We start from the raw sequence: 13,693 nt of genomic DNA, 5'->3' as shown, positions 1-13,693 counted from the left end.
TTGTCCAGGGTTTTTAAACTTGGCACTCAAGAAGAGCACAGGGCTGGGAACAAAACAGACAAACCACTCCTGCTGTTACCCCAGTCCCAACAGCAAATCCCACACTCACCTCTGAATTGACAGCACTGAAATTTTGGTGAGTGACTCCACTGAACCAAAAAACGCCCCTGCCCTTGCAGGCCACCCTAAGAGGATGTTTTCCACATCGATCCTTCCCAACATTTCCCATCACATCCTACCTTGCCATTGCCCAGGGCTTCCCTCCAGGCAGCCATATCCCCTCCGAGCCTCCACACGCTCCTGCCTCGCTCTCCGCTTGCCCATCCTCTGCCTCACTGCCAGACCCCAGGCCAAAGGCTGGCGAGCCGGACGTGGTGGTCCTTGTATCCATCACAGAATGCTGCTGTGGATACCACCCAGGGAGCGCTTCTCTGTCCCAGCATCTCCTGGGTGTCCCTGTCATTTGCAGCCCTGCCCTGCCTCATGGCCGGGATCCACGGTGACAGCACAGGCCAACCTCATGCTCTGGAGTCTGGGAACGGAGCGTTCGGTACATTTGTGTCTGTTTGTGTCGCTGGCTGTAACCTTTGTTATCTTCAGGGAGCTTCTGGGAGGAGGGGAAAGATCTTCAGCTTTCCAAGGCAGCGCCACAAGTAATTAGTCTTTGTAATTATTAACTGCCAAGGCTTGGCTGGTAGGGCCAGAGGGTCCTCAGATTAGAAGGGTAGAACTGATTCTAGGAGTCGACAAAGGCAGGAAGGATGAGAACTGATCGTGCAGGCAGGAAGCATTAAGAGGGGATGTGCTGGAGATGCTGAATCCCAGCCACTTGCAGAAGTTAACTTTGCACAGGGGGAGAGTGGCACGTGCTCCCCTCTTCTTCCCAGAAGGAAAGGGGAAAACCAGATGCAGGCTGGGAAGAGGAGGAGGAACAGGGATTATTTTAGAGCTTGGAAAGCAGGACTACACCCCAGACCCAGCAAACCCAAACCGGATGTTATTGCCATGAAAAGGAGAATGAAAACAAATGGCCTCAAACTCCAGGCTCCCTCCAGCCCCTCCTTGCTGGCTTGGACACTGTGTTGATGTTTGCTCAGCTGGTTGCAAGGCATTCAGCAAGGGCTTTCCGGGATTTCTGGCTCTAAGATCCCTGATTTTCAGGACCAAAAAGTTTGGTCCTCCCTTTGGAGCCCAATCCCCACTACAGAACCTAAGGCAAAAGAAGGCAAGAGAGGGGTGATCTTGCTAAGGACCTTTCCATCCTTTTCATGCTGTGCAAACTGAACTGTGCAACAACAGAGAGGCAGATTTGTCACCCTCCAAGTCCCTAAAAATAAAATGCAGAGGGTCAGATGGAGATTAGCACTTGGGTCTGAGGGAGAGCTTGGCACCCACAGCTCTCAGGGCCACCCAGGATGGCACAGAATTAGTGAGGAATTCTGAAGCATAAGGGGAAGAAGCCTGGGGGGGGCCTCACAAAAGCACTGAGTGTCACTGCATCCTCCTCAAACATTCCCGACCAGCTCAAACCTGTGGGTAAATCCTGTCCTTGCAAAACAGCACCTCCTCAGATACTTCCCACCTAATCTGGATTTTTTTAAATTACATCAGATTCCACGGAAGAATGCCATTTTGAGACACCCTGATGCCAGCTGCCATGTCTATCTTACCACTGAAACTGGAGAAGGTGAAGGGATTTCACCAAGCTTTGGGACCCACTGTCCCAAAAAACACTTACTATTCTCTGGGAGACAGCAAGGAGGGCACCATGCCATTCCCAGACAGCTGCTGCTAACTCAGCATGGAGAGTGGCCCTCTGGCATTCCCAAAACAGGGATTCAATTCCCACCACAGTAATTCAATTTCTGCGTCTGTAACACTGAGAAAATGAGGATGATCCCAAGGCTGTGAGGCTGAGGAGGGATATCAGACCTCCTTGCATCCTCCTCTGCTTCTGCGCAAGGAATCTTCAAGACCTGCAGGGCCTGAGGCCACGGGGGATGTGAAAAGAGATCCAAGCAGGGCTGCCATGCTGATAGCCCCTCAGTTATTTACTTTAATATTAAATTCCACGCATATTTCATGCTGTCCCAGCAGCAGCTGTGAAGCACACGAGCTGCCAGCTGAGCTGCTCTCAGAGGAGGGCAGCAGAGTCCCCCAGATGCCAGCACATCCTTCCACAAACAGCAGGACACTCCGGGGTTGTTTGTTTCATGCCCCAGGAGCACCCAAACCACTCCCAACAACACCCTCCCCTTGTCTAGGATCAGCCACAGGAAGGACAAAACTACATTTGGGACAAATTGATCCCAAGTGCTGATGTTAAACGAGTGTCAAAGGCACGGGCATGCAACCAGCACAAGAGCAAGTTGATTTTTACAGGAGTTACTCTTACCTGCATGGATCAGACCTGTGCTCCCTCTCCACAGCATCCCACAGCTGGGTAAATGATGGAAGACTAACCAGAAAGAAAGGATTTTCAGTCAGAGCCCCGTGAAAGGGGAACATCTTAAACACCTGACAGGGGGGATTGTGGAGGTGGTGGATGAGAAGGATGGTCACAATTGGGAGGGATGACTTGGGAGCAGAAAACGGACCTGGAGAGACAGAGGGAAGGAGTTCTCTGGCTTGGTGGAGATTTTAGGACAAAGGCAAGGACCAGTGTTTCCCAGGATGTCAGGCAGGAAAGAGCAGCGAGTCCCAAAAGCACTGCAGGAAGAAGCTAGAGGAAGAAAAAGGGAACCCATGGAAAGAGTCTCATGGAGCCAGTGGCAGAGTGGAAGTCCCCAGCACCCAAACCACGGCTGGAAGAGGTGGCAAACTCATCCAGGGACAGTGAGGAATGACAGGGAAACATCCTGTGAGAGCCATGCAGAGCGTGGACCAGGTGTTTCACCCACCTAAGGAGCTTCCCCAGGGAAGAGAGGGCTGTGCAGCCCCCCGGGCACGACACATTTTGCAGCCTTTGTGGAAAATTCCAGCCCTGCATAACCTCCTGGGGTTCCTGTAAGATTGTGACACGGAGAAAGGGACCAAACAGGAAAGAATTAGAGGAAAAATGCCTCTCTCCTGGCAGCCACCATGGCTGTGCCAGGAGTTAGCAGCAGCGGAGCAGCCAGCCCTGCCTCCCCCTCCTCCGGCCGCCTCTATAAACACGCAGGGCTTACTCAGAAGATTAGGAGGGAACAGGGCAAAAGACAACAGAGTCTCTTTTGTAATGAGGGAGGATTACGGCATCAAGTGACCGGCTGCAGCTCCCAAGTGGGTCTCAGGCTCCTTAGCACACCGTGTCGGGCAGGTTCAATCCCCCCATGAGCCAAGGGGGCACGGGGAGGCGGGCGAGGCGTGGGCCACAAAGGACCCAGCGGGCACACGTGCGGCACCAAACCTGCACAGCCTCCAGCGCGGCAGAGGAGCCCAGCACTGTGAGTACCCCGTCCTCCTGAGTGCAGGGAGATCCCTCCTGAGACCTTCCTGCCTTCCTGCCACCTCCTCTCGCTTCACCCCTCTGCTCTGTCCCCTTGCTCTCCGGCTCTGGGGTACCTGCTCGTGTCTCTTTGCCGTCTCACGTGGTGGGTGATGCACCTGACGCTGCAGGATCCCGGTTGCCGTGGGTTCCCACGCTCTGGTTAGTGGCAGTGGAGCTCCAGGTGCAATGGCTGGTCCGGAGGGATGAGGCAGGTGGATGCAGGCAGCAGTGCCATGCAGGGGATGGCTCTTCCTCCCCATAGCGACCCCGGTGTGTCAGTGAGTCACCTCCCACCTCAACCCCAAATGGTACTTGGAGCATGCCAGCTGCCCAGTGACATCCCTGGGCAGTCCCACTGAGGCCAGCAGGTGGGCAGGGAAGTGCCTTAACCATTCTGGGCCGGAGGGAAAAGCACTGGGGAGAAAAAACATATCCCATGCGGGAGCAGAGCTGCACAGAGGTGGGTGACATCCATTATTTACACGGACAAGAGCTGAAGTTTTCCTTCTTTGGTAAAAAGTGACTGTGTATCTGAATTACGCAACAAAAACTCTCCCTGGGCTCTCTCAAGACCCAAAGCATAGAGAAAACAGACAGCTTTGTGTAAGCAGCCCCCCAAAATTTATGGGTTTATGGGCATACGTTTCTTTTCCATACAGCCCATGTGTGTAGTCCCTGGGGCAGTTAGAGCCCACTCTTCCAAGTCCTGTGCACAGAAATCCATATGGGAATGGCACAGATGTGCACGAGGATTTAGGGAAATGTGCATTTGTGCAGCTGGGGACAGGGACCAGCTCTGCTCCTCCACATAACCCACGAGAGGGGACTCAGGGACCTGAGTTACCGCAGGGAAACCCAAAGGAGGAGCAGCACCAAAAAGCCAAAGCCAGGAAAAAGATATTGTTTGGCTGAAGTAGCCAAGAAGCCCAGACTTTGCTGTTTTTCTTCACAGCAGCAGTTCACTGGAACTACACTTGTCCCCACCCAGGTGCAGATTTTTAACTGAGGTGTTTAAATAAGGAACAGGGGCACAAACTTATCTGCCTTCAGGTGCTGCAAGGTGTGAATTGTCCCTTGAAGTGCTTCTTTGTCTCCATCGTTCAGGGGAGAGCCCAAGGCCCCATAGTTCCTAACGTTGTTACCTCTGTTAAATAGCAATGCCTAAGTAACACCCTGGTGACATGTTAAGATTTAGAAATACCAGTAGTTTCACACTGGATAATTATTGATAAACCAAGTGATCATTCACCAATCTGCCTGGCATGGATTACACCAGTGTTTTGGGGTTGGTGGTTTTTTTCTTGGTGTTTTTTGTTTGTTTGTTTGTTTTGGGGTTTTTTACAAATTCAGATTTATATGAAAGTGGGTCTGATTATTAATTGATGATAAAGAAATATTTATCCATGCTAGACTAGAATTGCAACGAGGATGCTGCATGACTGGGAAGCATTTCAGGAGCCTGAATGCCTTTTTTCATCCAGTGTGATTTATTGTGCAACATATGGTGGAAGGAGAGGGGAGGTGGAGCTGCTGGAATTCGGGCTCTGTGAGCCTGGCCAAACTCCATCCCGCAGATCTCTAACAGGGAGGGCTGTTCTGCCTGCAGGACTGGGACCAGCAAAGTCCAGATACAGCCCTCAACCCAAATTTAAAGACAGCAATTCTTGTTGGGTGCCTTCACCTGGATCAGTCCTAAGAAATCTCGACTTTCTGGGGTTTTTGCTCTCCTTTGGGTTGCATTTTTTTTTGCCAGCAGCGTTCCAGGAAGATGCTTGTCATTTTACAGAAACATATCTAAAACAAATAGTATAAAAAAACAAACAAAAATGGGATAAGCAACTTTGGAGTTTGTGACCCTGAGACTAAAACCTTACACCAGTGTTTTGTGGGAAGGGGGTGGCAGATGGGCTCTGTCCTCTCCAGCCAACCAGCCCCACTTGAATGCTGACAATCAAGCATTAGAAATCCAGGGCTCCACCAGAAAATACATCCTCTGTCACTGTAACCAGCTCACGTGCAGCTCGAGGACAGGGGAAAGATGGCAAATTAATTGCTTACCACGGATTTCCTCCTGGTTCTCTGTGTCACTGACTTCACCTTACCTGGCTTTGGATCCCAGCTGTTTCTCGCTGTCTTTCTCCTCTTGCCTTTCATCTTGCTTGTCTCCTCCCTCTGTTCCAGCTCCAGCTCCTCCCGCTGTGTGTGCCCCAGGAGCTGTGATGACCGTGACTTACACCAACCGCGTGGCCGACGCCCGCCTGGGCACCTTCTCCCAGCTCCTGCTCCAGTGGAAAGGGAGTATCTACAAACTGCTCTACTCAGAGTTCCTGATTTTCATCTTGCTCTACTTCACCATCAGCCTCATCTACAGGTGAGCACTTCACACCCTGACACCAGCACAGCCTGTCCTGGATCAGGACAGCGGAGAAACGTGGGACTGGGACAGGGATGCTGGACAGACACTCCCCAGCCTCTGCAGGAGGGGAGGGAGGAGAGGAAAAAGTGGAGGAGGAAAAGAAAGCTGAAAGAAAGGGGAAAGGGGGGCAGGGGAAGGAAAGGAAGCAACTTTAAGAGGCAGGAACTCAAGGGAGAGCACAGCTTGGGACTGACATTTTGCAGGATATTCAGTGAGCTGCAGTGCACATCCAAGCTCTGTATCAAACCCTTGGTACCACACATTGTCCTCCTGAGTGAGAAAAATAAAGGTGGTCCCTGGCATCAGGCTGCATTACTTACCACATGTTCTGTGGCCTCTGGACTGGGCAGTAGGGTATTCTGGGGATGTGGGCTGATGTCCCAGGCTCATGAGAGCTGTTCACCCACAGACTCCCTGTCCTTGGCTTCCCCTCCCAGACTCACCCCAGACAAGGCCCAGACTCTTCTCTGAGGCTGCTGCTTCTGTTTGTGCCTTTTAGGCTGATCCTGAGCGAGAGCCAAAGGCTGATGTTCGAGAAGCTGGCGCTGTACTGCAACAGTTATGCTGAGCTAATCCCTGTGTCCTTCGTGCTGGGTAAGGAGCTCTGCCTGACATCACACAGGGAGGGGAACGGGACAGCACTGCTTCTTCCTGGTTTGAGAGAGGTTGTAAATTTCTTTAGGAGGAAATTCTTTGTTGTTTAGGAAAACACTCTTCCCTGGGAGGGTGGGGAGGCCCTGGCACAGGTTGCCCAGAGAAGCTGTGGCTGTCCCATCCCTGGAAGCATTCAAAGCCAGGCTGGATAGAGCTCTGAGCAACCTGGTTCACTGGAAGGTGTCCCTGCCCATGGAACGAGATGATCTTTAAGGTCTCTTCCAACCCAAACAATTCTGTGATTCTATCAAACAAACCACAAAACCTAGACTCATTTTAGCCTGAAGGTCTGAATTCCCCTCCGGTTATTCCTGCACCCGTCCCTGTACGAACACTGGAAGTGAAGCAGAGGAGAAGAGCAGAGCTTCCTCCTCTGGGATGCCTAACATGCTCAGCCGCCCTGCAGGTTTCTAGAGCTTCCTACTCCTTCCTTCTCCCGCCCCTCTGGGATGCCTAATCTGCTCAGCCGCCCTGCAGGTTTCTAGAGCTTCCTACTCCTTCCTTCTCCCGCCCCTCTGGGATGCCTCATCTGCTCAGCCGCCCTGCAGGTTTCTAGAGCTTCCTACTCCTTCCTTCTCCTGCCCCTCTGGGATGCCTAATCTGCTCAGCCGCCCTGCAGGTTTCTACGTGGCGCTGGTGGTGTCGCGCTGGTGGGCTCAGTACGAGAGCATCCCGTGGCCCGACCGCATCATGACGCTGGTGTCCTGCAACGTGGACGGGGAGGACGAGTACGGGCGGCTGCTGAGGCGCACCCTGATGCGCTACAGCAACCTGGTCAGCGTGCTGATCCTGCGCTCCGTCAGCACCGCCGTCTACAAGCGCTTCCCCAGCATGGAGCACGTCGTGAGGGCGGGTCAGTCCCGGCAGACCCACCTGGCTGCTGTTTCTGGGGCAGAGAGCTTTGGGAAAGGCCTCCCGACCTTCAGGTGGGAGGTGGGGCGGTGCTGCAGTCTGCTGAAGTGATGCCTGCAGCAGGCGACAGTTTTCCGCTGCCGGGTGGGAATCGGAGCCTCCGATCTCCAAACTTGGCTGCTGGGCTCCCTGAATCCTCTTGGGAAGGATGCTCCTCGAGGTACAACGTGTCCCAGCCTGCCCAAAGGGAGAGCTCTGCACCTGCCCCCATCATCTGGGTTCCCTTTGTGATCCAGACAGAGAAACAGGCACTCTAAGTCCCGTGTTATGCCATTCCAAACAAATAGCTGTGGTACCCTCAGCAGTACTGTGATCTGATCAGATGTGCTGCAGACAGCCAAAGGGAAATCCCATAAATCCCACCTCTCAAGCCCGTGACTCAAAATTTTAACAACGAGGCTTGTCCTCCCGCCGCATGTCTCCCGAAGTTCTGAGCACCTGAGTCTTTCCCATGGTTTTTAAGGAGAGCTGAGGCCACCACCTGAGATTCAAATGTTTTCATTTTAGACCAGATCAATTCCTTTCTGCCCTCTGTGGCCATCCCTCTTCCATTTGCTGTCTTCCACACAGGCCTCATGACACCAGAAGAGCACAAGAAGTTTGAGAGCTTGAATTCCCCCCACAACAAGTTTTGGATCCCATGTGTGTGGTTCTCCAACCTGGCTGTGAAGGCAAGGAATGACGGGAGGATCCGGGACAGTGTGCTGCTCCAAGGAATCCTGAATGTGAGTGACAGAGGCAACAGGCAACTGTGGGAGATCCTGGGGATCCCTGGGGATGTTCCATTCACTTTGGTGGGCAATGCTCCCAGTACCACACTCCAGAGCTTTCCATGGCCTGCTGACGTGGCAGCACTGCCACATATATTTGAGGAGAGGGCAATGTGACCTCTTTCCCAAATGTGGGACTAGGAGGAACCACTGGACTCACCTTCAGGTGTGGAAATGGGAGGTATCCAAGTAGCAGGTCCCTGATCAGCTTTGCCACACTCCAGGGCAGCCAACAGCAGTGGCCAGTGGAGACCTCTAGGACTACACAGCTGGAAAGCCACAAGAAAGCCACAAAGGTATCTGGAAGAGACCAGGAGAGGTCAAAAAAAAAATCCCCAACAATGAAGGTCCTGTAGAAAACCTTGTTATCGAAAGCTCTTTGATAGTCTTGGGCAGCAGGCCACACTCCACAGGCAAGAGCTGGCAACAATCCCTGCCCAGCTGCACAGAAAAAGGCTCTGGAACAGCTCATCCTTCTTGGTATTCATGTGCAGAGGAAGTCACGTGGTTTCTGTTGCCTGGAGTGGGATTCATCTGCCCAGAGAGAGAGATCTCCCTCTGGTATACTTACCTATAGGCAGGAGAAAAGAGATGGATGTGCCTGAGACATCCTTTTGCCTCACCTGTTGGTTGCTCATTTTGTGAGGAGATAAACTGCTAGGAAGTGAGTTAGGGAGGGATCTTGGGCTCAGATGGAGACACCCAGGCAGCAAGGAGTTCCTCCAGGGGCGTGTGAGATCCTGCTGGGGCTCTGCTGGGCTAGAGCTGAGCACCACGGGAACAGGAGTCCTGGCTGAGCCTCCCTTCCAGAGGAGGTGCAAGCAGGAGGGAATGGGCTGGAGCAACGAGGGACAGTGGCTCCAGGGAGGCTCTGTGTCCTCAGGAAGAAGATGCAGAGTTATTTTGATGGGCCATTCCTTTTCCCCACTGCAGGAGCTCAACACCCTGCGCAGCCAGTGCGGGAGGCTCTATGGGTACGACTGGATCAGCATCCCCCTGGTCTACACCCAGGTGAGGAGGGATCCCCACACCTTCTGCTCCAGCACCTCCTCTGCACATCCCACTTTACACCCTTACCTAGAATCCTGGGATGGTTTGCATCAGAAGAGACCTTAAAGTTCATCTTGTGAAGTTTCACTCCCCTGCCACGGGCACCCTCTGAGTAAAGAATTTCTACCCAACATCCAATCTAAACCTGCCCTCTGTCAGTTTAAAACCTTTGCCCCTTGTTCTGCCACTGTGTGTATAAAAAGTCCCTTCTCCCTCTTTTCTCTGAGCTCCCTCAGTCTCCCCAAAACCTTCTCCTCTCTGGGCTGAACGACCTGTAGAAGAGTGCTCCACATCTGCCAGTTTGCAGGGCACACATTCCAGGCAGGGAGCTCCAGGGGAGGTGTGCCACACGTGTGAGTGAGCTCTGTGCACGTCCTCAGCTATTTAAACAGCCCAGGCAGACACTTTGGCACCGACTTGCCCCTTTGTCTCCTATCATCCAGCTCTCAGATAACACTGATGCCCTCCACTGGGAAACAGGAGCTGCTGAAGGTTAATGGGGAACACCTTGGGAAAGTTTGTTCTTGTTTTGAACCCCCTTGCTTGTATCAAGAGAGTCTCAGTTACTGTTAATTTGAAAAGGGGAAGTTTCCAGTCCCGTGGTTATAGAGAAAAGCACAAAGCTCAGCATAGCCTGATCCAGGCAAGCAAGCAGGCAAATAGAAAAAAGGCTCAGCAGGAGGAACAGGAAAGAGGGAGCTAATAGGACTGCCAGGGTTCCCTTCCAGACTTGGAAGCAGCCTGCCAGCCTGGACTGAGCCACAAGACAGCTTTCAGTCCATCCAGGATGTCATGTGCTTCCTTCTGCCCCTGCCCTGTGACACCTCCACAGATCTCCTTCCAGGGACAGCCTGGAATGACATACAGTGCATGCAACAGCCAAAGGGAGTATTTAAAGCTTCCTGCTGTGGGAATGCATCCCCCTACAAAACAGCAGCCTGTCAGAAGTGAATCCAAGGCTTTCCAAAGGCTGCAGAGCCAGGATCTGGCTTTGGAGAGCTGTGGGGTAGAAGCGAAGGGAGATGCTGGGAACTCACACTCCCCTGGTGTGTCCCTTGGCATCTTTCCCAGGTGGTGACCGTGGCTGTTTACAGCTTCTTCCTGGCCTGTCTGATCGGGAGGCAGTTCCTGGATCCAGAAAAAGCATATCCTGGCCATGAACTGGATCTCTTCGTGCCTGTCTTTACATTTTTGCAATTCTTCTTTTACGCTGGCTGGTTAAAGGTAAGTCCAGGAAAATACGTCTGGAGCTGGAATCTGACCCTGCCAAGGGTTTTTCCCCAAGTGAGCTCACCAGGGACCCAGCTGTGTGTTCTCTGATCTATGCACAACAACGGGAAGCCAAGGGGAGGCTGAGGGAATTACCAGGACCTTCTGATTTTCCGCGTGTGTCACCCTGGAGCCCAGCTGCACCTTTCCCAAGCTTTGGTCCTGACTGGTTTGGGGAAAAGAGAGGCAGAAGGCTGCAGGAGGGTTGTTACTGTGTGTGCCAATATCTCCCAGCCGCTGGCAAGCCTCCAATTTAACCCTCCCCTTTTTGGGAGGAGCAGTCTTTCTAGGAATTCAAGGGACATCACGCTTGCCCCTGCCCCACAGGCCCCCTCCCTGCAGGGAAAGGGGCAGGTATGACCACGGTGACCTATGCTGTGTGCTCTCCACATGCAGGTGGCCGAGCAGCTCATCAACCCTTTTGGGGAGGATGATGATGACTTTGAAGCCAACTGGCTCATCGACAGGAACCTGCAGGTAAAGGGAAGAAGGTCCTCCCACCCTGTCAGTGCAAAACCTCTGCCCCCACCTCCCTGCCTGTGAGGGGATGGAGAGACAGTCCCTCCACAGTTCCAAGGCTCCAGGAAAGGTGTGGGGCAAGACCCGTGCCAGGAAGACCCCCCTGTTCTCCACGAAAAGGAATGTGGGGCTTTGGGCCCTGCCCACGGCAGGGTTGGATCAAGGGTTAGACTTGATGATCTCAGAGGTCTTCTCCAACCCAGCTGATTCTCTCACTCTGTGATTCTACGAAGAACAACCCAAGTGACAGGAAACCACAGCAACCTCAGCCACTTGCCCCATTTCCGTGCTACACTGCTTCCCCCTGCCCTGCAATCCTTCACCCACAGATAACAGGCTGCTCACCTCGGATGACATTCCTGCTGTCTCCTGCAGGTCTCCCTCATGGCAGTGGATGAGATGCATCAGGATTTACCCATCCTGGAGAAGGACCTCTACTGGAATGAGCCTGATCCCCAGCCACCCTACACAGCAGCCACCGCCGAGTACAAGCGCCCATCGTTCCTTGGCTCCACTTTTGATATCAGGTCAGTCCAGGGTGTCACAGCAGTCCACAGTTACACCTGGATTAGGTCTTCAGTAGGATATTACACCTGAGGAGCAAGAGTGGGTAGTAATATCTTTCCCTATAGTCTGTGAAACCTTGTTCTAAGATCCCTTTAGGCTCATGCAAAGACAACAGCCAACATCCTCCATGGAAAAGGATGACTCTGGCCTCTTCCCCCCACTCACCTGTACTGTGAGCATCCCTGCTTTGGGGGGGCTAACACATCTAATGGCAGTACAGGGAGAGGTCTGCCACTGGCAGCAGTGGCAACACAAACCCCCTCCCTCTGTGGCTGCGTTAACAGCCCTGCTTCGCCTTTCCCAGCATGCAGAAAGAAGAGATGGAGTTCCAGCCCCTGGAGCAGATCAAGGAGAACGAGGAGGCCAACCACTCCACCCCATTACTGGGACACCTGGGACGCCTCCTGGGTGTCCAGTCACCAAACTTCTCCAGGTCCTCCTCCCGGATGAACCTGCTGCGCAGGCGAGGAGACGCCGCATCGCCCTTCTCCCACTACACCTACCAGGACATGGGGAAGTCAGGAAGTCCTTGTGGCATCAATCAGCCAAAGGGAGACTCCCAGGAGCAGTGGGACAGCGAAGATGGGAAACTCAGGGAGTTTGATGCCTTCATGTCAACCCCCTTCTATGAGAGACCCGGTTTCTACAGCGCTCCCCAGACACCCATCAGCTCCATCCCCATGATTTTCCCTTCCAGACGCCAAGGCCGGAAGAAACCACCTGCTCTCTCCAGCATCGCTGCCTGCTCCACTTCCCTGAGGGATGTCATCGTCAACGCCTCCCCTTCCAGGGCCAGTGATGTCTACAAGAGCCAGAGCTCCCTGGGCTCAGCTGCAAAGGAAACCTTCGTGTGGCCAACAGATCGGAGCAAAGGGCCCGATTCCACAGCTGTGACAGTGGAGGAGGAAAAGAACAGCTCCAGAGAAGCTGCCATCACAGGAAGCCCAGGAGCACAGTCCACAGCATCTGACAGCCCCAAATTCCCTTTTCTGGCAGAATCTCCTGACCAGGAGAAGCAGGGCAGCTACAAGAGCCCGAAGAGCTTGAAAGCTTCGCACCCGCCCTGGCTAACCCTGGAGAACGCGGCATCAGCTCCTCCCAACTCGGAGCATTCCGGTGCCTTTCACACCCCCGGTAACAAAGCCCCCGGGGGCAGCACCTCCCTCTGCTTCTCCTTCACTCCCGTGACCTCTCCAGCCCTGGAGAGGTCCCACAAGGGGAACCTCGGCCCCGATGCTCGCAGCCTGAGCTTGGAAGACGCAGCCAGCGCTCCAGACCAGCATCCAGAGGTTTCCAGGAACACGAGAGACACTGGGAATGGAAGCACTAACCCACCCCCTACAAAAGAGCCGAGAAGAGCAGAGAGCCCATCCCCCAACGACTCCGGGATCTCCTTGGCCGAGGGCGACTTCGTGGGGCTGATGGAGGTGATCATGGAGGCCAGTGAGAGCCCAGGGGAGGAGCAGATGGATCAGTACAGCTAAAGGAGAAAAGGTTCCATGGGATACGTTCCTTATCCTCACACCTGGCACTCACCTGAACAGAAGGGCAGTGCTGGACACGCAGCCAGAGCCTGGCCCAGGCTCCAACCAGCACTAAGGACACTGCTCCTGGTGTCGGTACCGTATGCAGGCTCAACTTCTGCTGTAACAACACAACCACCAAGACCCCAACTTTTAGCCAGACCCCAATGAGTGTTAAGTATTGCTGGTATCTCAGCAGGCACCAGCCAGGTGTAGCCCAGAACAGGAGCGTAGCTAAAATGGATACTTACTCCCCTCCTCACAGCAAGAAGTAGAACTTGAGCTTACAAGTCTCAGACAGGACTTGCACTACTCCAGGGAAAGTAAGGGACTGAAGCAAGTCACACTGTTAGTGATGCAGACCCACAGTGCTTCTTCCAGTGCTGTCTGGCTCTTTTCCAGTACAAGGAAAGTACTGGAGTAAGGCAGGGTAAGTGTCTGCACCAGCACAGGCAGCTGCAGTACCTGCCCCCACATTGCTTCCTTCTGAAGTTCCCTGTCACCCCTGCCACAGATCTGAGTGCTCAGAGAAACGTGGATGGTA

The 13,693-nt window shown here is 53.5% G+C and overlaps 2 protein-coding genes across 5 annotated transcripts in view; one reads left to right on the top strand and one right to left on the bottom strand.

Annotated features, from left to right (window-relative positions):
• The window catches only part of RAB3IL1 (RAB3A interacting protein like 1), a 21,641-nt gene extending 14,635 nt beyond the window's left edge, over positions 1-7,006 (bottom strand). For 2 of the 4 annotated variants that reach the window (XM_050335218.1, XM_050335219.1), the window contains exons 1-3: positions 2,901-3,004; positions 2,396-2,458; positions 240-913 (exon numbers count right to left, since the gene is read on the bottom strand). In XM_050335218.1, coding sequence (XP_050191175.1) covers positions 240-463 — 224 coding nt within the window. In that variant the 5' untranslated portion in view covers positions 464-913; positions 2,396-2,458; positions 2,901-3,004. Of the gene's footprint in view, positions 1-239; positions 914-2,395; positions 2,459-2,900; positions 3,005-3,543; positions 5,264-5,571; positions 5,749-6,328 lie in introns of those variants that run through there. The other 2 variants (XM_050335216.1, XM_050335220.1) reach the window with 2 other exon arrangements.
• LOC126650452 (bestrophin-1-like) lies at positions 5,689-13,693 on the top strand. Its single transcript, XM_050335264.1, has 9 exons — positions 5,689-5,840; positions 6,385-6,479; positions 7,159-7,392; positions 8,022-8,176; positions 9,155-9,232; positions 10,343-10,495; positions 10,937-11,017; positions 11,435-11,586; positions 11,931-13,693. The coding sequence occupies exons 1-9, from the start codon at positions 5,689-5,691 to the stop codon at positions 13,108-13,110; spliced, it is 2,280 nt and encodes a 759-aa protein (XP_050191221.1). The 3' UTR covers positions 13,111-13,693.

Source organism: Myiozetetes cayanensis, unplaced genomic scaffold (genome assembly GCF_022539395.1).
Source record: "Myiozetetes cayanensis isolate MyiCay16 unplaced genomic scaffold, myiCay2020 scf6-25, whole genome shotgun sequence".
Lineage (NCBI taxonomy): Eukaryota > Metazoa > Chordata > Aves > Passeriformes > Tyrannidae > Myiozetetes > Myiozetetes cayanensis.
Note: the sequence above shows the minus strand (reverse complement) of the source record. Positions and strands in the feature narration are given on the sequence as shown.